The 24289-nt window shown below is 37.7% G+C and overlaps 1 protein-coding gene across 1 annotated transcript; it reads left to right on the top strand.

Moving 5' to 3' along the window:
- The first annotated feature begins 296 nt into the window (after window positions 1-296).
- LOC134376635 (olfactory receptor 5A1-like) lies at window positions 297-22508 on the top strand. Its single transcript, XM_063095123.1, has 3 exons — window positions 297-365; window positions 1236-1406; window positions 21489-22508. The coding sequence occupies exons 1-3, from the start codon at window positions 297-299 to the stop codon at window positions 22506-22508; spliced, it is 1260 nt and encodes a 419-aa protein (XP_062951193.1).
- The last annotated feature ends 1781 nt before the right edge of the window (window positions 22509-24289 follow it).

The following is a 24289-nucleotide window of genomic DNA, read 5'->3' as shown; positions in this document are numbered from 1 at the left end:
GTAGGGAGGGGTGTGAGCACAGCGGGGGCAAGGCTGTCAGAGGAGCAATATCAGAAACAAGTAGGAAGTCAGAGAAACAGGTAGAGGGGTCAGGAGGAAAAGGTCAAGTAGATAGGAAATCAAAGATGAGCTCCAGGAGCTCAAAGGCAAACAGGTAGGAAGTCAGAGTTGAGGTCCAGGAGCTCCAAGGAGAAGGAAGAAGTTAAAGTTGAATTCAGAAAGAAGACAGTTATTTGAAAATGAAACCTGGTCTGGTTCCAAAGCGGAAGTAAAAAAAAAGGGTCAGGAGGTTAACAATGTCTGTAGAAGATGGAGGAAGGAGAAACAGACAAGAAGTTATGATTGAGCTCCAGGAGCTTGGAAATGTAAGCAGAACTCCAGGCGTTTAAGAAGGAGAGGCCGGTGCACCCTAAAGGAATTTAGATTGGACAGTTTCCATAATTCCTGCTGGGCAACCCCAGAAAAAAGGCTCAAAACCGGTAAAGGTAAGGAAAATAACTGTGGATCCTGGCTAAGACAAAGAAGAAGAGAGAGAAAGGGAAAAAGAAAGTAAAAAATGTGGTCCAATCCAGGTGGGGGAACTTAAAAGACAAGAGTAGGGGAGAAACCAGCGAGCACATGTAAAATAGGTAAAGGGAGCTCCAGGAGCTCTGGAGATGGGGACAAAATAGTTACAGTAAACTGAAAGTAAAACAGGTAATGGATAAAGGGAGCTCCAGGAGCTCTGGAGACAAGGGCAGAGCAGTTACAGTTGACCGAAGGTGAAACAGGCAGTGAGTAAAAAGGGGGTAACAGATAGTGGATAAAGGGAACTCCAGAAGAAAGAATGAAGCAGTTGCAATTGACAAAAAACAAGACTAAAAAGGGGAAAGAGACCTCCAGGTGCCAGGAGTGGTGTAGCCAAAACTGAGCTAAGAACCCAGAAGACAGAGGGTACAGGAGAAAGGGGTGAGAGCATAGCCTCCAAAAGCCCACCTGTAAAAACTTTGGACCACTTGTCCTGTGGACCACAGAAATTATTTAAATTTGTGAAAACCTGATAGCTGGAAATACCCCAAAGGAGTCATTGAGACTGATTGTTTAATTGATATTGGAGGGTCTGGCCCCCCTCACACCCAAACAGCAATGCCTGAGGTGTCCCTCAAATCCTGTGAGAGGCCAACCAGTGTTCAGCCCGAAAGGGGTTTTAGGGTTAGATTTTTCTTGAGCAGTTTTCATGATTCCTTGTTGTGCAGGCCAGGGATTCAAATAGGCATCCCCGTTTGGATTCCCAGGCTACTAATGGATTAAAAGAAGCTACTGTGAAGATTGGGACATCTCACCACCTTCAGGTGCCAGATGGGTGTCACCTGGTGACTTGGTTGAATTGCCCTGATGTGGCCACGTTTTCAGGCAGGGCCACCCAGGTTGGTTCGTGGAATTGGGAACTTACCCAGTGTCTTGAGGCATGGGGCTCAAATAAGGTCCTGGTAACGAGAGGAGAGAGGCCTTCCACTGGAGTGGGGCATCAACCTCCTTCCAGGTTTTAGCACCAGATGTCAAGTTCAAATCAGCAGTGGTAAGTAAGGAAAGGAGCCAGGCAATGGGTTTGAGAAAAGCTTTAATGGAAGCACTCTTGGACAAGGCTCCATGGCTCAGAAGGGAGTGAGGTGGGGGAAGTCACGCCCAGGGTGGGGTGGGTATGGGAATTATCTGTGCTTTTTGCTCAATTTCTTCATAAATCTAAATTTTCTTTAAATGTAAAGTCTAGGGAGAAACAGATATATCACAAAGCTCTAGTAATCAAAACAGTGTGGTCCTGGAATAAAAACAGACATGTTGACAATAGTATAGGATAGACAATGCAGAAATAAACCCACACATCTATGGCCAATTGATTTTTGACAAAGGTGCCAAGAACACATATTGGGGAAAGGACAGTATCTTCAATAAGTTCTATGTGGATATCCACCTTTCACAACTGGATATCCACATACAGAACAATGAAAATTGACTCATTTCATCCCCTGTAGTAGAAGCAGTTAAAAATGATTTAAGGCCTAAATATAAGACCCAAAACTATAAAACTAGTAGAAGAGAACACAGGGGAAAACATTCATGATATTGGTGTGAGCAATGATTTGTTAAATAATATCACAAGCAACAGAAGCAGAAATGGACATATGAGATTTTATCAAACTTGAAAGGTTCTCAACTGCAAAGGAAACAATCAACAGAGTGAAGAGACATTCCATGGATAGAGAAAATGTAATTGTAGATTACACATTGAATAAGGGACTAATATTTATAATAAGAAAGGAACTCAAGCTATTCAATCACAAGAAAAAAACCTAATACAAATGGGCAATGAACTTGAAGAGACATTTCTTAAAAGAAAACATACAAATGGCCAACATATATATGAAAAATGCCTAAAATCTCTAACTATTACAGAAATGCATTGTTCTAATAGTAAGATAATTGATTATATATTTGTGGGGTATAGAATCTTATGTCAATACATGTGTAGAATATGAGGTGACCAAATCAGGATAATTAGTAAACTCATGTTTACAAAATGTAATCTATCATCGTGACCCTTAACTAGTTTCTCCCCAATTCCCCCCCAACACTTTTCCACCTCTAATTACCACAGTCTGTTATCTCTCTCTCTCTCTCTTTTTTTTTTTTTTTGGAAAGTTTAATGTATCATTATGATGCTCTGTGTCTGTCTGTCTGTCTATGTCTCTCTCTCTCTTTCCCTCTCTCTCTTTCTTTTATCTTCCACTGATGATTGAGGATGTGTACTATTTCTCTTTCTGTGCCTGTCTTAATTTACTTAACGTAATGTTCTCTAAGTTCATCTATGTTGCTGCAAATGGCAGAATTTCACACTTTTTTCATGACAGAGTAGTAATCAATCAGTATATACACTACAATTTTTGTACCGTCATCTGTTTATTTCTAATTTTTATTATTTATTATTAGCATATTCATTATTACAAATAGTGGCTTTTCTTTATTCCCTTTACCCTACCTATCACTCCCCAACCCATTCCCTCAATCCCCACCATTCCTAGTATCCTTATGTTTGTTCAATCCTTCTGTATGTTCAATGTATTTTTGTGGTCTTTTCTTAATTTGCTTCTTTCTTCCTTTCCTTCTTTTTTAGCACCAAATTAAGCCTGAGAACAGGTAGTATTTCTCTTTCCTTTTCTGACTTATTTCACTTAATTTTCTCCATACTCATCCATGTTGCTGCAAATGGCAGAATTTCATTCCTTTTTATGGCTGAGTAGTATTCCATCATGTATATTATACCACATTTTCCTTACCCAGTCATCCGGCAGTGAACACTTAGGATGGTTCCACAATTTGGCTATTGTAAATAGAGATGCAATGAACATGGGAGTGCAGTTATCCCTTCATCATGATGATTTCCAATCCTTTGGAAATATTCCCAATACTGGGATTGCTGGATCACATGATTGTTCTATCTATAGTTATTTGAGAAACATCCATACTGTTTTTTGTAATGGCTGTACTAATTTACAGTCCCCACAACTGTGTGGATGAGTTCCCCTGATTCTGCATCCTCCCCAGCATTTGTTAGTCTGTCTTTTTAAAAATAGCTCATGTAACTTGGGTGAGAAGACATCTAAAAGAGATTTTGATTTGCATTTCCCTGATGTTTAGTGATGTTGAACATTTTTTCATCTATCTTTTGGCCAGTCATATATCTTCCTTTGAGAAATGCCTATTCAGCTCCATTGCCCATTTTTTAACTGTGTTGTTTGTTTTCTTATTGTTAGTTTTTGAATTCCTTGTATATTCTGAATATTAGTCCTTTGTGGGTTGCATAGTTCACAAATATTTTCTCCCACTGTGTACGTTGTCTTCTCACTCTGTTAACTGTTTCTTTGGTTGTGCGGAAGCTTTCTAGTTTAATGGAATCACATTTGTTAATTTTTCCTTTTGTTCTCTGTACTTCTGGGGTCATGTTCATAAAGTTTTCCCGTCCTACTTCCTGAAGTGTTTCCCCTATATTTTCTTTTAGGAGTTTCATAGTCTCAGAATATGTATTTAAATCTTTGATCCATTCTCAGTTGATTTTGGTATATGGTGAGAGGTATGGGTTTCATTCCTCTATATATGGGTGCCAAGTTTTCCCATCACCATATATAAAAGAGGCAGTCTTTCCCCAAAGAATGCTCTTGATTGCTTTGTCAAAGATCAGAACTGGCCGTAAATGGCTTTGTCAAAGACCGGTTAGCTGTAGGTCAAAGATCAGTTGAGTTCCCAGTTGTCTATTCTGTTCCATTTGTGAGCTTTTATGCTGGTACCATGCTGCTTTTAGTTACTACAGCTTTGTAGTATAATTTGAAGTTATATAGTGTAATACCTCTGACTTTTTTTTCCCTGAGATTTGCTTTATCTCCTCAGGTTTTTGTTTTCATTCCATATGAATACTAGGATTGTTTTCTCATGTCTTCTCCAAGCAGGGACAGTTTAACTTCATCTTTTCCAGTATGGATGACCTTTCTTTCTTTCTCTTGTCTGATTGTTCTGCTAGTATTTCCAATACTGTGTTAAATAGAAATGGTGAGAGTGGGAATCATTGTCTTGTTCCTGTTCTTAAGGGAAAGCCTTTCAACTTTTCCCCATTCAGGATAATATAGGGGGTGGGTTTGTCATATATGGCTTTTATTGTGTTGAGATATTTTCCTTTTATACCTAATTTACTGAAAGTCTATATCATGAAGGGATGTCAAATTTTGTCAAACGATTTTCTGCATCTATTGATATAATCATATGGGTTTTGGCCTTGATTTTGTTGATGTGGTATATTGCCTTTATTGACTTGGTGAATGTTGAAACATTCTTGTGTCCCTGAGATAAATCCCATTTGATAGTAGTGTATATTTAAAAAAATATGTTGCTCTATTCTATTTGCTAATATTTTATTGTGGATGTTTGCATGTATGTTCATCAAAGACATTGGCTTATTGTTTTCTTTTTTGTTGTATTTTATCTGGTTTGGGTATCAGGGTGATGTTAGCCTCATAGAATGAGTTTGGGAGAATGGCCTCTGTTTCAATTTTTTAGAGTCTTTTGAGGAGAATTGGTATTAATTTCTCTTTAAAGGTTTAGTAGAATTCAGTAGTAAAGCCATCCAGTCCTGAAATTTTCTTTGAGTGGGCTTCTTATTTCTGCTTCAATCAACTATGCTTTTTCTTGTTCTGTTCTGGTTTTCTATGTCTTTTTTGCTCAGTCTTGGTAGTTTTTTATGAGTCCTGAAATTTATCCATATCCTCCAGGTTTTAAACTTGTTGGCATATTTTTGTTCGTTACAATCTCTAATGATCCTTTATATATCTGTTGTATCCGTTGTAATGTCTCCTCTTTTATTTCTAAATTTTTTCCATTTCAGTCTTCTCTCTTTTTTAGATAACCTAGCTAATGGTTTGTGTATTTTGTTTGTCTTCTCAAAAAACAACTTTTTAAAAATTGATCTTTTATATTATTTTGGGGGTTTCTATTTCACTTAGTTCTGCTGTGATCTTAATTGCTTCTGTCTACTCATTTTGGAATTGGATTACTCTTGTTTTTCTAGTTCTTTGAGATGTAATTTATTTGAAATATTTGTATTGTTTGATTTAAGGGTTTATTGCAATAAATTTCTCTCTTAACACTGCCTTTGCAGTATCCTACAGGTTTTGGTATGTTGTGCCTTTATTTTTATTAGTTTTGAGAATTGTTTTTAATTTCTTGTTTAATTTTTTCTTCGATTTGTATGTCATTTAGGAACTTGTTATTTAATTTCCATTTGGTTTTTTTTTTCATTTTCAGAGTTTTGGTTGTTATTGATTTCTAGTTTTCATCTATTGTGGTCTTAAAAGATACTTGAAATGATTTCAATTCTTAAAAAATTGTGAGGCTTGATTTGCGACCCAACAGGTTCTGTATTCTGGAGAATGTTCTATGTGCTGATGAGAAGAATGTATGTGCTGTGGTTTTATTATGAAATATTCTATAGATATCTGCCAAGTCCAATTGGTCTAAAGTGTGGTTTACATCCTGTGTTTCTTTGTTGTTTTGTTGCCTAGATGATCTCTCTAATGTTAAGAGAGTGTTGTTCAGGCCCCAGCTATTGTTGTATTTGTGTTTATCTTTTTTAGGTCTTGTAATTTATGCTTTATTTGGTGGGTGTTCAGATGTACGATGCATATATATTTATGTCTTCTTGCTGGATACATTAGTTTGTCATTATAATTTCCTTCTTTTTGTCTTTTAATTGTTTTTGGTTTAAAGTCTATTTTATCTGATATAATAATAGTTACTCCTATTTGTTTTTTATTTCCATTTGTTTGGTATATCATTTTCCATCCTTTCATTCTTAGTCTGTGCATGTCTTTAAAGGTGAGGTGAGTTTCTTGAGGACAGCACATTGTTGGGTCTACCTTTTTAATACAATCGGTCAGTATGTGTCTTTTGAGTGAGGAATTAAATCCATTTATGTTTAGGGTTATTATTGAAAGGCATTGATTTACTCTTGGAAGTTTGTTGATTTTTGTGTGCATGTTTTAAATATCTTTTGTTCCTTTCTTCCCCTTTTATTGCTTGTGTTTTATGTTTGTTGGTATTTCCAAGTTGATTAGAGAAATTTTCTTTCTTTTTGTTTGCATTTTGTTCTACTAGTGGGTTGTTTTCTTTCTCATGTATTCATGATAGTGATTATTGTTTTTCAGATTCTACATTCAGTACTTCCTTGAGAATTTCTTGTAGGGATAGTCATGTAATGATGAACTTTCATAGTTTTTGTTTTCCTGGATAATACACTGTTTGTCCCTCTTTTCTAAAGGATAGCCTTGCTGGGTATAGTATTTTTGTCCGAAAATTTTTTCATTGTTGTATTTTGAGCATATCATTCCATTCTTTTCAGGCCTGTAGGGTTTTGTTGAAAAGTCTGCTGTTAGTCTGATGGGGACTCCCTTTTGGTGACATGACACTTTTCTCTTAGTGTTTTTAAGATTCTTTCTTTGTCTTGGAGCTTTGTCAATTTGATCATAATATCTCTGAGAGGACCTTTTCGGATTGAATCTGTTTGAGGATATTTGAGCTTCCTGTATGTAAAGTTCCATATCTCTCTGTATACCTGGGAATTTTTTCATTATTTCATTGACTATGTTTTTAATGCCTTTTCCCTCTTCCTCCCCTTCTGGAACACCCTGATTAAAATGTTTGTTCCCTTCAGGTTGTCTGCCAGCTGTGTTAGATTTTCTGCATTGTTTGTTCTTTTTTCTTTTTTGTCCACTTTTCTTATTTCAAAAAGACCATCTTCAAGATCAGAAATTCTTTCTTCTGCTTGTTCTAACCTGCTGTTTAAGCTCTACATTGTGTTTTTATTTCACTGAGTTAATTCTTCAGCTCCAGGGGCTCTGCTAAATTCTTTCTTAAGGCGTTGATTACTTTATTCATTTCTTCCTTCAGATACAAGATAATTTTTCTCATTTTGTTGTGCCATCTAAGTTAGTCTTGTATCTCATTGAGTTTCCTTAAAATTGTTTTTCAGAATTCTTTTTCAGTCATTTCAAGGACTTCTTGCTCTATACGAGGTACTTGAGAATCGTTATATTCCTTCAGTGGTTTCATATTTCCTTTTTTTGTTATTGTTTTTTGTATTCCTTGTATCTCTACACTGTTGTCTAGTCAACTGGTAGAGCAGTTGCTTTTTCTATTACTCTGAAGTGTGCATTGAGGAGAGGGAACTCCTCTTGTAGGTATTTTTGATAATGACCATTGAATGGGGTGTTTTATTGTTGGTTCCAGGTAGACACAGTAATGCAGTCTCCATGTGGATTCTTCAGCCCAATTTAATGTTGGAATTGCATGTGAGTGCCTCCTTGGCCAGGGGTACTTAGTGATACTTTGCTTAGTTTGGTGACATCATGTTGGTTTCTCCAGGATTTAGACAATCTCTTAAGTTCTTAGGGGAAGTACTTCAGTGCCCTGTAACTCTTTTGCTGTGATGGGTGACCATGTGTGGGCATGTTGGCACCCTAGCTAGCATCCCATGATCCTGCAGTGGGGTATACTGGTGTTCCTCATTTGAATGGGTGATGCAGTGTGGGTTTTCTTTTCTTCCTTCCTGCAGGCAGAAGCTTTCCCTGTGACCTTGCTTCTCCTAGTTTGGGGATGTGTTGGTGTTGATTGGGAATGTTCTTCCTTCCTCTGTTTGTGTATCCTGGGTTTCTGTACACTCTGGGGTTCCATGTGTCTCTCTACCTGGATGAAGGCAGGTCTGTGAGGTGCACACATACCTCCCACCCCCTGATGTGCTACCACCTGTGACAGTATAACTCTCCCTGTGGTTTGGGCCACTGGGTCACAGGTCTGTCCTCTCTCACTTCTTCCCTTGTTTCCACATTGACTCACTTTCTTTTTATGCTGATGAATAGAGTGTGGGCCATCTATAAGGTGGCAGTGGCTGGCTGCTGGTGTGGCAACAAGGTACCCTTGTGGTGGTAGTTGCTGTGGCAGTGGCTGCTGTGGACCACTCATTCTGCAGCAATATCTGCAGCAGTGGCAGGAAGTGCTGTGGCTGGCAAGGTGGCCAATGAGCTGTATCTGTTAGTTCATGCTGGATGGGGGGCAGGGCCATTTTCTGGAGGGTAGCAGGGTGGTAGGATGCACTGCTGGCATCAGTCAGGGCTCTCATTATACGTATTAAAACTACTTGACTTTTTAAATTATGTACAACTAGTATTTACTACATGGGTAGTAATATCACAAAGATTGTTCATTTATTTATTTATTTTTGCTGCTTAGTAATCATAGTCAGTCTTCTCAGAGGATGATCTTGGAAGTTTTTAGGGGGGAGGGCAAAGGTCCTTTTATGCTCTCAGCCATCATTGTTTGAGTAGTATTGGTTCCAACTTTGGGTACAGGGATGAAACCTGGTCTTTAAGCCAATCAGAAAATATCTTCCAATAGCCATTGCAATTAGGTTGGGGCAGAAGTGGGGGATATAGCACAGTCAAAGCCATACAGATGCAAGGAGATGATCACAGGAGTTCGGGAATCAAAACATTCTCTCATCTGTAGTAGCTATCAGAAGAGATTCTCCATTCTTTTGGAAGTTGTGAAGGGGAACAGTGAGATCTTGAACTTGTACAGAAGTTTTGCTACCACTAGGAAAACTGGTGATAGGATGGAAAATTATTACATTAGGCATACTAAACCAAACACAAGAAACTTGACATTTGGTAATATTGTTTGAGCTACTGGATTAAGTTTTCTCTGACTACCTCCATTTCATGGGCCAACAAATTCACTTTATTGCTTCAGCCAATTTTTTTTTCCTGCTTCTAAAGATGAAAGAATTCTAAGTTTGAAAATAGGTTTGTAATCTATATCAAGAATCACAAAAATATGACTCCTTTTGAGTAAGTGGAGTGGGTTTTTTTTGCATATTAATTATCTACTGCTGTGCAACAAATTACTACAAAACTTTGTAGCTTAAGACATAAATAGAAATAAATGATTAAATAAATAAAGTTATAATCAGTTGTTCTATTATAATGCACCTGGAGAACAATAAAAGTTATCATGCACTCAAGGTATTTTGAGAATTAATTCACAAATTCAGGTATTCAAGAATTACAATTCTCATTATCACTCTGTAACTCCATTTCTACACTGGGAAAAAGTACTCAATTCTAGGTTCTTTCCTCGTCTCCCCAGGTTTGTGTCTAAGTTCTATAGGGCTTGAATGATGCCAAGCACTGGGAGTATTTGGTCTTTGACCTTTCCATACCAGTAATTCCTGAACTGTCTATTGCTTCCTCACATTCCCAGCTGTCAAATCACAGATGGATTGCTGCTGAATTCCATTTTTGTCATCTTCAAGATTTATTTGGACTGAGGCTCTGAGACTCTTACCCACTCTTGGTTAAGTGGCAATTGTACTGTTGCTTCCATCCTAAACTATGGCACAGGAAACTGCAGAACTTAAACCCTCACTACCAAAATTGATAAAGGGCCACAAAAATGATTACAGTGTATGAGGTTGAGTATAGTAATTATCCTGATTTGAGCATCACAGATTGCACAGAGGTATTGATATTCAATGTTGTACTCCACAGATATGTACAATCAAGTGTTTCCATAAAAAATAAAAACAAAATAATATTCCATTTCTCTCTTAAAAAATAAAAAAAAGGAAAACACTCTTTGTCCAGTGGCTGTCCAACCTGATACCCCATGACCATATTTCTCAAATTTGTGCCTGACAATCCAAACCCTAAATGATAGTTAGGGCCTATCTTCTTCAATGTCCCCAAACATATGTGATAGTTGTGCTTTCTCTCTTGGGCTATGTCTTAAACTCTTCTGAAGTCTCACTCATGTTTTTAACCTTATCACTTGTGCTTCAACTTCCTTTTACCGTCACATTTCTTCTGTGAGGCTTGAGAATCGAACCACTTACTGACATGAAAGAGAATGGTCAGAGATGCAGGGAAGGAAATATTAGGTAAATAGCTAGACAATATTTCCAAAATATTATCTTATTATATACAGCGAAGTAAAAGTTTTAAAAAGAGGGTTGGATGTGGATACAAGAGACTAAAGACATGTTGGAAACAAGGAGAACTTATTTTGCAATATATTATAACAGGCTGTTTTGTCTTCACCATAGCCTGATCTCTTTTATTGTCTCTAAGATTTTCTTTTCATCTAGTATCCACTGTTTTCAAAAAGAGAAGCCATACTTTGAGATCCCCAGGACATGGGCTTAATCTCTCTCTATTAGAGTCTTTGCCCAAAAAGTGAGAATTACTTCTCTTCTTTTTCAACTGGAGAGAGAAATTATCCAGGTAGAGTGGGGAGGAGGTAGAAAGAATCTTCTGGGGCTTTGTTTTGGTGAAGTTGACTATTATTTATTTTTTCAAAGTTTCCTATACGTTTTGCACAGTTATTTCTCTTTTCCTCCTTCTCTCTGCCCTTCTTTAGATAATAACTCCCACCTTCTCTCTCTTATTCTCTGATTCCTTTAATCCAAGCAGATGGAGACATGGAAGAGCAGAAGTGACCTGCGTCTGTGTCTTCTTACCTACCCCAATGTCTTCAAGGTCTTTCATCCTTCCATGGAGACACATCTAAAAGTTAAAAAAAAAAATTGCTCCAGAATATGAAAGTAGAAAATTGAGAACCCATCTGCTGCAGAAGGTCTGATTCAGAGTTGCCAGGAGTTTTCTGCTTCCTGGTGTTGTTCACAGACAGTGGTCTCTGAGGATTATTCCTATCCTATGGTGACATAATTTGTTTCATGGATAAAAAGGTTGGAAGTAACCTCTATATCAGCTGCATGATTCCTTGGCATGAAATTGTCTCAAAAGATTAATATCCCCAAGGCAGATCTTGGAGCTTAGTCAAGGAACCAATTAATAGAGTTGGTCTCCTCTCTATCACCCAGGAGAGAGGTTATTTACAGCTTGCATGGTTTTAATTTCTCCTTCTTTGTTATGGCTTTTGCTCCTATATCCTCTCTTAGATGTGATGGAGAAGGCTCATAAGCATTTAAGGCCATCTCCTCCCATAGCTGGATGATTTCTGAAGGAGACAAGTGAGTCAAATATTGCTAACGGCAAACTGTGTGCTCCTCTCAGAGTACTGATGGAGTGAAACACTCTCAGAAGCCCAAACTGAAATATATGTTCTTTATTTCTGATCACTTGGGTACACAACAAATGAAAGGAGTTGAATCACAGGAGAAGAAATCTTTCTCAGAACTCTGAGGTGAGTCACTAGAGACTCTGCTCTGAGGAATGTCAGGGGCTTAGGATCCAGGCAGATTATCACAGATTTACAAAAAGCTCAGTGTCATCATCCTTGAAGTCTAAGTTTCATGAGGGGTCATCTTCTATAGCAGCTTTTTTAGCCTGAAAAGCAATGGCCTAGAAGGATGATCTTAATATGCAGGCTCTGTCAATATACTTCAGCATAAAGTGGTGGGGGTGGAGGCTCAAAGACCTTTGAATCATTTGATCGGTGTTTAAATTGAGACAACATAGAACCAGAAGAAGAGTTGTAGGTGAATTTTGAGGGGCCTATACTACCTGATTTGTTTCATTTAAAGGGTTAAATTTGAGTAGTCTATAGGAGATTCACTGGAGGTATTGTTCCTGAATTCATTGGATCCTTCATAGCTTTGATGAACATGTCTGGTTCTAAAGGAATTGAGAGAGAATTAGCCAAGAATAAATGTAATACTTGGTCTTCAGAGACTAATCCTGCCCCCCTTGTCCCTGATGGAAAAATTCAGATTTTGTTTGCTGTGGATGAAATATCTTCAGGTAAAGAAACATGTAAATGGGGCCACTTCTTCATGTTCTCTTTCCATCCTCTTCTTTTATCATTTGATAAGCAGGGTTAAATGAGGGTAAGCATGGGGAGAAGGAATGTATTATATCAAGGATGGTGTGAGAAAAAGCTGAAGAAAGAGAGCAAGATAAACTCTATCCCAAAATAAACTTTTTCCAAAACACAGGAAGAAAGCTTAAGAATTCTTGATAAATAAAAAGCATTTTTTTTAAAGGTTAAATCGGAAGTGGTAGAATGTGGGATGGTTGAGAAAAACAGTGTAGCAATTAAAAGGTGCCTCTAAGATTCTCACCAGTATCACTGGATTAACATAGTTCTTTGTGTTTGCCAGGCTGTGCTGTGGTAAAGCTCTTAGGCATCTGTAGGACCAAGTTTTCCAGTGGTTTCCATCTAAATACTGAGATTCCTCTGTCTCTAGTTAAACCAGCGCATTTTGTAAAACATTTTAATATCTCATCATTTTCTCTTCCTGGAAGAAGATGAATTCTCCTTCAATTTTTCTCTCTCCCTTGGCAAACAAAGCATTGCTGTTTTTCTGTTCATTTCCTGATAGAGTATCTATGTTAAGAAGTGTGGTTATTGTGTTACTGACAGCCTGTTCAGTTTCTTTGTTCTTGCCATTTTCATTTCTACAAGAATGTCTTGGAAATTGTCTCTGTCATTCTAGAGACTTTTGTGAGATATTCATTCAAAGAATGTGCAGGAGCCTTCTCTGGTCTCTAAATCCCTGCTTACATCCAGTTGGTGATCTCTCACAGAATTTTCTCTCTGTCTTTCTCATGCCACGCATCATCTCTTGCTGAAATATGTCTTTATAGGGCACATTTCTCATCTCACTCAGCTATAGACTTCTTATGAGATCTATTGTTTCATGCAACCACCCAGTTTAGTGTCTTGCACTCTGTAGTGGTGTAGTGGATTGAATTATATCCACCCCGAACTCACAGAAGCTTGAAGTGTGTCCCCTGAGTTTTATGTATTAGAAACTTAGCCCCCACTATGACTGTTAAGAGGATGGGAAATCTTATTCTGGTAAGTGAAAGGTGGCACCTTGAAGAAGAGATTAGATTACAGGGTGATGCCACCACAAATGTATTTAAAATGGTGGTCAGAGGCGTAGCTCTGAGGGCTTTAAAAGAAGACTGAGGAGAGTCTGTCTCTCTCTCTGCTCCCTCTGTCTTCCACCATTTTCACAGTGTGATATTCTGCCATCACTGTCACCACCACCAGGGACTTCACCAGATGTATTCCCTGGGCTTCTGAATTCTCAGCCTCAGAAACTGTAAGCAATAAATTTTGTTTTCTTGAATTATATCCACCCAAAACTCACAGAAGCTTGAAGTGTGTCCCCTCGTGTTTTATGTGTTATAAACTTGGCTCCCACTGTGACTCTTAAGAGGGAAGGAAATCCTATTATGGTAAGTGAAAGGTAGGACCTTGAAGAAGTGATTAGATTATAGGACCACACCATAGTGAATGGTTTAAAAATCGTGGTCAGGGCCATAGTTCTGAGGGCTTTAAAAAAAAGAGAGAGGAGAGTCTGTCTCTCTCTCTGCTCCCTCTCTGGCTCCATTCATAGTGTGAAATTTTGCCATCACAGTCACCACCACCAAGGCTTTCACCAGATGCATTACCTGGACTTTGGACTTCCAAGCCTCAGAAACTGCAAGCAATATATTTTTTTTCTTTATAGATCACCCATCTTCTAGTATTTTGTTATAAGCAACAGAAATGGACTATAACAAGTGGTTAGAAAGAAAATTAATGCATGAATGAGCACATTTTAGTGAGGCAGTGGGGAGCAGTATTTTAAGATGTATCTCTGGAGCTAGAGCATCTGAATTTGAAGCCCAGGACTGTACCTCATGGGTTGTGTAACCTGGGGCTATTTACCACTCTGATCCACAGTCTCCTAATCATTACAGGGAGAATAATAAGAGTACATGTATCATAACGTTATCGGCCAAATAAAAATGTGATAAAAAGTAAAAGAATTCAGAACAAAAAATAGAAAGAATATGCACTCAATCAACTGTAGCTATCTAATACCATCCCTTCCTTTTAAGGCAAATTTAATCATACTGGGAGGAAAAAACTGAGCACGTCAAAGAGCTTTGGATTTTTAGAAGAACTGGTCCATTATAAGCTGGAGTAACAAAGATTTGCATAAAAATATTTTTTGTAGACATGTTTCTATCAATATTGTAGGTTATATAGCCAAAGAAACTATGAAGATAGCTAGATATATTCTTAAGCACATTTTTAAATAAATCACCCAGTGAGAAAGCAAATAAATCCTTGAAATTACAAAGATGACAAGAAAACACAAGGCTCAGAAGGTAGTGAACTGGGGCCAGCATTTTCCCAGGAGGGATCTACTAAAACCTGCTGACCAAAGACCTGGGTTTTAATGGACATGTTTATAAGGGGTAGGTGAAAAAACAGTGTATAAAGTTGGATAAGGGACAACCCTTGACCCCCACACACTACTGAAAGGGGTCTCCCAAAGGGACACACTCGGGGAAAATAGAAAAAAAAACCTACCTCAGAAAATAAGAGAGTTATGTGCATAGCCCACTCAGCCTTAGATGGGAAAAAGAGAAAAAGAAAAAGTCTTCTGATAATTCTTAACCTCACACCTCTACTTATTTAAATATGTAACTTAAATCTTATTAATGTGCTTATCCTGAAAAATCTCAAGTCAAGATTTTTGTTTAGATGGATTCTGGGTTGACATTGCCCCCATGATACCTCACAGAAGTAATATAACTCATTTCTGGAGGAACACATTTTAAACTAAAGCTTCAATGCTTTCTTCAGTTAAAGTTCAAAGGAACATGAAATTATCATCAACATTCACTAAACAAACAGGTAAATAGTACCCCTTGAACAAGTCAGTAATAACATTACAATGTACGATCAAACTTGCAAAACTTGGTTTTTAATTATTAAATGATAATATAAATAGGTTTGTTTAATATATATAAATAAAGGATGCTATTGAAAGTGTGATGAGAGAACAAGAGACTATGAAAACGGACAATGTGGGAAAAGAAGCAAATGGAACCTATAGAAAACAAAATGTTATGATTAAAATTTGAAACACGATGGTTGGGTTAAATGGCAAACTAACACAAGTTATGGTAGAATGAAATTATTGTTTTGTATCTCATGAATTTTCTTTTTTCTTAAATTTTACTTTATTTTGTCAATATACTATCTGGTTGATTATTGTGGCCCATTACCGAAACCTCCCTCCCTCCTCCCTCTCCCCCCTCCCTCCCAACAATGTCCTTTCTCTTTGCTTGCCGTATCAACTTCAAGGAATTGTAATTGTGTGTCTTCTGCCCTCCACCCCCCGCCCCAGGTTACTTGTGTATTTATTTATTATTTTTAGCTCCCACAAAGAAGTGAGAACATGTGGTATTTCTCTTTCTGTGCCTGACTTGTTTCACCTATAATTCTCTCTAGGTCCATGCATGTTGGTGCAAATGGCAGTATTTCATTCTTTTTTATGGCTGAGTAGTATTCCATTTTGTAGATATAACACATTTACCGTATCCACTCATCTGATGATAGACATTTGGGCTGGTTCCAACTCTTAGCTATTGTAAATAGTGCTGCAATGAACACTGGAGAACAGGTATACCTTCGACTTGATGATTTCCATTCCAATGGGTATATTCCAAGCAGTGGAATAGCTGGGTAATATGGTAGATCTATCTGCAGTTGGTTGAGGAACCTCCATAACATTTTCCATAGAGGCTGCGCCATTTTTTGCAGCCCCACCAACAATGTGTGAGAGTTCCTTCTTCTCCACAACCTTGCCCGCATTTATCATTGGCAGTCTTTTGGATATTAGTCATCCTAACTGGGGTGAGATGGTATCTCAGTGTGGTTTTGATATGCATTTCCTGAATGCTGAGTGATTTTGAGAATTTTTTCATGTTTCTGTTGGCCATTCATGTATCTTGCTTTGAGAAATTCCCATTTAGCTCTTTTGCCCATTTTTCTAAATTTGGTTACTTGTTTTTTTCTTGTTAATTTGTTTCAGTTCCTTGTATATTCTGGATATTAACCCGTGGTCAGATGAATATTTTTCAAATATTTTCTCCAACTCTGTTAGTTGTCTTTTAACTCTGTTAATTGTTTCTTTTGCTGTGCAGAAGCTTTTTAGTTTGATATAATCCCATTTGTTTATTTTTCCTTTGGTTGCCCATGCTTTCGGGGTCATATTCATGAAGTATGTGCCCAGTCCTACTTCCTGAAGTGTTTCTCCTATGTTTTCTATAAGAAATTTTTTTGTTTCAGGGTGTATTTTAATTCTTTACCGCATTTTTTTGTTGATTTTAGTATATGGTGAGAGGTATGGGTCTAGTTTCATTCTCCTGCATATGGAAATCCAGTGATCCTAGCACCATTTGCTGAAGAGGCAGTCTCTTCCCCAATGTATAGGCTTGCTGCCTTTGTCAAAGATCCGATGGTGGCAGGTGTGTGAGTTGATTTCTGGATTCTCTATTCTATTCCATTGATCAGTATGTCTGTTTTTATGCCAGTACCATGCTGTTTTGGTTCATATTCCTTTGTAGTATAGTTTAAACTCAGGTAGTGTTATGCTTCCAGCTTTCTTTCTTTCTTTCTTTCCTTTCTTTCTTTCTTTCTTTCTTTCTTTCTTTCTTTCTTTCTTTCTTTCTTTCTTTCTTTCTTTCTTTCTTTCTTTCTTTCTTTCTTTCTCTCTCTCTCTTTCTTTCTCTCTCTCTCTCTTTATTTGTTTATTTATTTATTTTGCTCAAAATTGTTTGGCTATGCATGGTCTTTTGTTATTATATGTTAATGTCTGGATAGTTTTTCCATTTCTGAGAAAAATGTCATTTGGAATTTTGATGAGGATTGCATTGAATTTGTATATCACTTTGGGTAGTATGGACATTTTCACAATGTTGATTCTTCCAATCCAAGAGCATGGGATATCTTTCCATCTTCTTGTGTCCTCTTTAATTTCTCTCAGCAGTGGTTTGTAGGTCTCATTAGAGAGATTTTTCACAACCATGGTTAACTCTATTCCTAAGTGTTTTATTTTTTTCGTGGCTATTGTAAATGGGCAGGCTTTCTTGATTTCTCTTTCTGCATGTTCACCATTGGAGAATAGAAATGCTACTGAATTTTGTGTGTTGATTTTGTATCCTGCAACTTTGCTGAAATCAATTATCTACTCCAGCAGTTTTTTTTGTAGAGGCTTCAGGCTGTTTGATATACAGGATCATGTCATCTCCAAACAGGGACAGCTTGAATTCATCTTTTCCTATCTGGATGCCATTTATTTCCATCTCTTCTCTGATTGCTCTGGCTAGCATTTTCAACACTATGTTGAATAGGAGTGGTAAGAGTGTGCATCCTTCTATAGTTCCTATTCTTAAAGGAACAGCTTTCAGCTTTTCCCCATTCAAGATGATGTTGGCAGTGGGTTTATCATACATGGCTTTAATTATTTTGAGATACTTTCCATCTATACCTAACTTATGGAGAGTCTTGATCATGAATGAGTGTTGAATTTTATCAAATGCTTTTTCAGCACCAATAGAGATGATCATATTGTCCTTGTGTTTTATTTTATTGATATGGTGTATCATGTTTATTGATTTATATATGTGGAGCCAACCTTGCATCCCTGGGATGAATCCCACTCGATCATGGCATGTAATTTTGCATATGTGTTGCTGTATTATATTAGCTAGTATTTTATTGAGGATTTTTGCATCTACATTCATCAAGGATATTGGCCTGTAGTTTTCTTTTTTAGTTGTATCTTTACCTGGTTTTGGTATCAGGGTGCTGTTTGCTTCATAGAATGAGTTTGGGAGAATTGCCTCTGTTTCAATCATTTGGAATCATTTGGAGAGAATTGGTGTCAATTCCTCTTTGAATGTTTGGTAAAATTCTGCTGTGAATCCATCTGGTTCTGGGCTTTTCTTTTTAGAGAGCCTTCTGATAACAGCTTCATTCTCTTTTATTGTTATTCATCTGTTCAGATTTTCTATATCTTTTTGGCTCAGTTTTCGTAGTTTGTGTGTGTCCAGAAATTTGTCCATTACCTCCAGATTTTGAGTGCTTAAGGTTGTCTGATTTCTCTCTTAGATTTTCTGTAATGTTTTTAGTTCTTTTCTTTTTCTTTTTGTCTGCCTGTGTTATTTCAAACAGCCCATCTTCAAGGTCAGAAGTTCTCTCTTCTGCTTCTGCAAGCCTGCTGGTTAAACTCTCTGTTGTGATTTTTATTTCATTGAATGAATTCTTTAACTTCACAAGCTCTGCTACATTCTTTCTCAGGGTATTGATTTCCTTGTTATTTTCTTCTTTTAGGTCCTGTATACTTTGCCTCAGTTCATCGTGTTGTCTACCTGAGTTTTCTTGTATCTCATTTAGTTTCCTTAGAATTATTACTTAAAATTACTTGTCAGACATTTCAAGGGCTTCTTGTTCTATAGGATCTGGAGCTTGAGACTTATTACCCTTTGGTGGTGTACTTTCTTGTTTTTTCATATTTCTGGTATCTTTCCTTTGATGTTTAGTCATTTTGGCAAGGGATTTCAGTTCACTTGTTTGACACTATTGTCTATCTAAGAAACTGCTGGGGCTGCCAATTTGGCACAGCTGCCTCAGTGTCTGCTCGGTCACATTCTTGCACAGTGGGCATGTGGTCTCTGCAGGACTCAGACCTCTTCAGGGAGGCTCCTCTCTGGCAAGTGCACACTTGTCCAGATTGGAGATGTAGTCTGGCAGTGGCAAGGCCTACCTATTTGGCCATTAGCTGGCACTGTAGGGTGCGTGGTCTCCACGGTTCTTGGGCCTCTCTGGGGATGCACCACTCTGGTCGGCACGCAGTAGACCAGGCTGGGGATGGGGTCTGGCGGCAGTGAGGCCTTCCTGCTAGGTTACACACAGGTGCCATCGGGGTGTGGTCTCTACGTATCTCAGGCCTCTCTGGGGAGACACCTCTCCGGTCAGTATGCATTCTGCTAGGCTGAGGATCCTCTTGAATATTCTTAATAAACAAATAACTTAAATAAAAAGAGATTACTGGAATAGAAATCTGTTAAAACAAAACAGAACATAATAGAGAAATGTGAATAATGGATGTTTTAGTGATGTGGAGGATAGAGCAAGAAGATCTAACAAACACCTAATCTTGGTTCAAGACATATAATAGAAATGTAGTGTCAATTTTCACAATGCTAATACCTTGTTTAGTAAACAGCACATCACGCCTACGTTTACAATATTGAATGAGTGGAAATAAGAGCAAGCTGTGTATATCTTCATGATTACAAGGGTAAGATCAGTATGTATTGCAGACTCCCAATAAATCTTTTTGATGACATGGCTGTTGGTGGTGATGATAATGAAAAAAATAAGGAATGCACTTTTCTGCTCTCATTGCACAAGAGTCTCTCTCCATTCAGTCTCAGTATGGACAGAATCAGCCACTAAGTCCGGGATGGAAACTACACTTTCTGTCTGCTATCATCCTGCCATTCCCTGTTGATAGCAAACACCTTCAGTTTGTTCTTCAATTAATCACCTCATTTCTTCAAAATTTTTCTCAGAAAAGTGCACCAGGAATCAATGACTGATCTGATTTTGGAAAAAGATCACTTTGATTTTAATTCTGTGACTATAGTCTGTGCTTTTACGGGGACTTTCTCTTTTCATTCTTTTTTTCATGTGGGAGACTGGGAAATAGTTGCACAGAAGGAAGACATATAAGATGACTAATGTTGGCATATGTTTGTAGTCCATAGACATAGTTTATTCCATGAATGTCCCAGCTTTTCTCAAGGGCATTGCTCAAGACTTTTACTTCTGCCTTTAAACAAAACTCCCAGGCTGTATTTGACAGCTGTTTTCCCCCTCTCAAAGCTTCTCATGATTTTCTTGAAAACTTGAGGAGTTGATCTGAATAAAAACATGTTTGGGTTAGGTTATGTTCTAATGACTACCTAGAGAGAATGACAGCCATAGCACCATCAAAAGAACACATAGAGGCTGATACAAAAATATTCTCTTGTATAGTTACCATTTGGCCTGAATCTTAGTGCTTTGTCTTTCCTGGACTGGCTTCAACATGAAAAAAGAAAAGAACATCCCAAAAGCCTTCCTCAGCTTCCTAATCCTCATGTAATCTCCTAAGTATCTTAACTTTGAGTTTAAGTCACTTGCCCTTGTAGGAGAAAAACCTTTAACCTGGGCAGCAAGGAGAGACCCGAGGCTAATTTAGAATCCAAAAAAAACTATGTGCAAAAGTGGTAGGTAATTGGTTTCAGTTTTCTGGGTAGAGGGTTCAGAATTTTCAAAAGTTTTAAAAAGTGTCATTGACCCAAAGGAGATTAACAATCACTGTCTTAGAAAATACACCTCATAAATATCGCTGCTTTGAGAAAAGAAACACATGAACATGCAAGGAAGGAGCATAATGGCTCTTTCACCTTTGTCTTATTTAACTCCCCTAGAGTCATTAGTTGGATAAGTTATATCCGTTCACAAGCTGCTTCTCTTTGTGTGATTTTTTGCACCATTCTTCTGCATTACTCTTTTAAATCCCTTTTGGCTTTGTGAATGCAAAAAGGCAGTTACAGAATTATTGATACTAACTAATTTTAAGTAAGTTGAATTTTAGATCTCAAAGATACTTCAAAAAGCACATACTCCAACATCCTCATTTTTCACATTAGCCCCAGGATAACGCAGAGTGTCTCCAAGCATTGAGTGAATAGCAGACCCATGCCTGTTTAACCATATAGAGAAATGACAGTATTTTCCTCATTTGGCCTATCTCCAAAGTCCCATATATTTGCAAAACCTGGCATGGGAAACATAAAATTGAGACATTTTAGGTGGTATAGTACTATTGATGGTTTGTTGTCTTTTATCCCCATAGACAGACTGATAATATTTATTGAAGAGGATTTTTTAGTTACAGTTGGTGAACGTACATGGACAGCACAAATTAACTCAGAATTTATGATTCAAGGTTGTATATCTAGACAGCAGCCTGACTGAAAAAATTAAGTGTAATTCTTTTTCTTTTGGGGGAATAAAACCACTTCCTTCTCTCCCTCTTTTCTCAGCAGGTGGCACCAAGCAGGTCTATGGAACAACATGAAAACCACACCTCTGTGGACATGTTTATTCTTCTGGGACTTTCAGATGAAAAAGAGCTGCAGCTCATCCTCTTTCCAGTCTTCCTGGGCATCTACCTTGTGACCCTCATCTGGAACCTGGGTCTTATCATTGTCATCAAGATCAACTCCAACCTGCACACACCCATGTACCTTTTTCTCAGTTCCCTGTCATTTATAGACATCTGCTACTCTTCTTCCATCAGCCCAAGGATGCTCTCAGACTTCTTAAGGGGTGAGAAAAGAATTTCCTTCATGGCCTGTGCCACTCAATATTTTGTCATCGCCTGGATGGGTCTGGCTGAGTGCTGCCTCTTGGCCACCATGGCCTATGACCGGTACATCGCCATCGGTAGCCCTCTGCAGTACTCAGCCATCATGGTCCCTGGCCGCTGTTGGAAGATGATTGCTGGGGCCTGTGCTAGTGGTTTTCTCAGTAGCTTAGTTCATGTAGTCCCTTGTTTTCATCTCTCCTACTGTGGGCCAAATATCATTCAGCATTTCTTCTGTGACATACCTGAGGTTGTTTCTTTATCTTGCTCCAATCCCTTCATGTGCCAAATGATTGTTTTCCTGGTAGCCGTTTTTGTAGGCTTGGTTTCTTTGCTTGTTATCCTCTTATCCTATGGTTTCATTGCAGCTTCCATCCTGAAAATATCCTCAGTGAAAGGAAGTGCCAAGGCCTTGAACACCTGTGCCTCCCACCTGGCTGCTGTGATACTGTACTATGGCACAGCCCTCTCTGTGTACATGCATCCTGGCTCTGGCCACGCCATGAAACACAAGGTGCTGTCCATTTTCTATCCTATCTTTGTTCCCATGTTAAACCCTCTGATCTACAGTCTGAGGAACAAGGACATCAAAGAGGCCCTTGAGAGGGTTAGAAAGAGGAAACACATTTACCTCAGTAAGAATAACATTTGGGCGTCTATTATTATTAATATAAGGAAGATGGAAGTACGAATATGTTAGTGACCTTTTGTAAACCACAGAATAGCTAGGTAGAGAAAAGAGGGAACCTGACTTCTTTGATTCTTGGTGCAATTCTGTTTTGCTGTCCTCACCAAGTGATCTGCCTCAGGCTGAGTAACCAACTTTAAATACTGTTTAGAAAGCCAGTATTTGTGAATAGTACCCAGATTGATTAAATTATAAAGGTGATTATATTTTTGGAAATAGAGATGTGGACAGATGTAGAGAAATGACAAGAACCAAAGACGCAACACAACCTGTTTTCTTCCTTCACCAACATTTTAAATTTATTTTTGACTGTTAAATATTTATTTGCATTACAATAAAAATAAAATAAAATACTGCATAAAATTAAATATATAAGTGATAAAATAATTTTTTAAAAAAACATTTTATAACTTTTGTGTCTGAGACAAAGATTCAGTGTATAAGAAGGAGACAATTAGAGAAAAAAAAGAAGAGAAGAGAAGGGAAGTCAGAGAGAGAAAGAGAGATAAAGGTAATGGGCATGCTGCCAGTATGAATCCGGTCTTCACATCTTGGGCAGAAGGGGTGACAATCAATTCTGTATCTTATTAATATTCATAACCAATAAAAAATAACAGTTGAAGTAGACATCAATACAAACAATATTATCAGAGATAAAGAGGGTCATTTTATAATGATAAAGGTGTCAATTTAACAAGAGGATGTATCATTTCTAAATGTTTCCAAACATAAAAAAATCCAAAAAACAAAAAACAAAAAAAAAAAAAAGAAAGAAAGAGAGAGGCAGAATCTTTTTGTTTTTATTCCCAAATAAGGTTGTTCTTTTTATCCTACCTCTTGATCCTGCAGAAGGAAGTAATTTTTGAAAAAGGAATTTGAGGAAAGAATCATAGAAGCAAGGGGGCACTTTTCAGTCAAGGGTTTGGCAGATTCCTCAAGGCTAGAAAGAAGTCAAAGTCAGCAATTTCTGGACATAAGTGGGCCTGAAGCATCCTCCTTCATGGCTTCCTAGACACCACGCAAGACCTCAGCAATGATGTCTGTCCTGTGTGTCTCGGAATACAGGACCCAAGTTCCAGAGATACGAGCCTCAATACAATGAAAAATATAACATAAGAGAAAAAATCAACAAAACTAAGTGTTGGTTTTTTTGAAAAGATAAACAATATTGAGAAACCCTTAAATAGACTAATTAAGACAATAGAAGACTCAAATAATATCAGAAATGAATGAAAAATACATTACAATTGGTAACACAGAAATACAAGGATCATAAGTAACAATTATGAACAACTATATGCCAATAAATTCGGCAACCTAGGAGAAACATATTAATTCCTAGAAATACATAACCTGCTTTCCTTGGGTTGGATGTCTTCCCAGAACTTAATTACTGCTATAACTGTTGAGGGTAGGAAATCCTATTATGGTAACTGCAAGGTGGGCCCTGAAGAGGTGATTAGATGCTGAGGACCATCCCTGGTGAATGGCTTAAAAACGGTGGTCATGGCCATGGTTCTGAGGGCTTTTAAAAGGAGAGGGCATGAGGAGCTCTCTGCTCTCTCTGTCCTGCCATTTTCTGCCATGTGAGACCCCTGGGTCACTGTCACCATCATCAAGAACTTCACCAGATATGTTCCCTGGAATTTGGACTTCCCAGATTCATAAAGTGTAATCAATAAATTTTATTTTCTTTATAAATCACCCAGTTTAAGGTATTTTGTTAAAATAACAGAAATGGAGTAATACACTAACCAATACTGCATAACAAAAAAAAAACTGGAAATCCAAAG

Source organism: Cynocephalus volans, chromosome 4, assembly GCF_027409185.1.
Source record: "Cynocephalus volans isolate mCynVol1 chromosome 4, mCynVol1.pri, whole genome shotgun sequence".
NCBI lineage: Eukaryota > Metazoa > Chordata > Mammalia > Dermoptera > Cynocephalidae > Cynocephalus > Cynocephalus volans.
The sequence above is the reverse complement of the archived record's forward strand: the minus strand, read 5'-3'. Positions and strand labels throughout refer to the sequence as shown.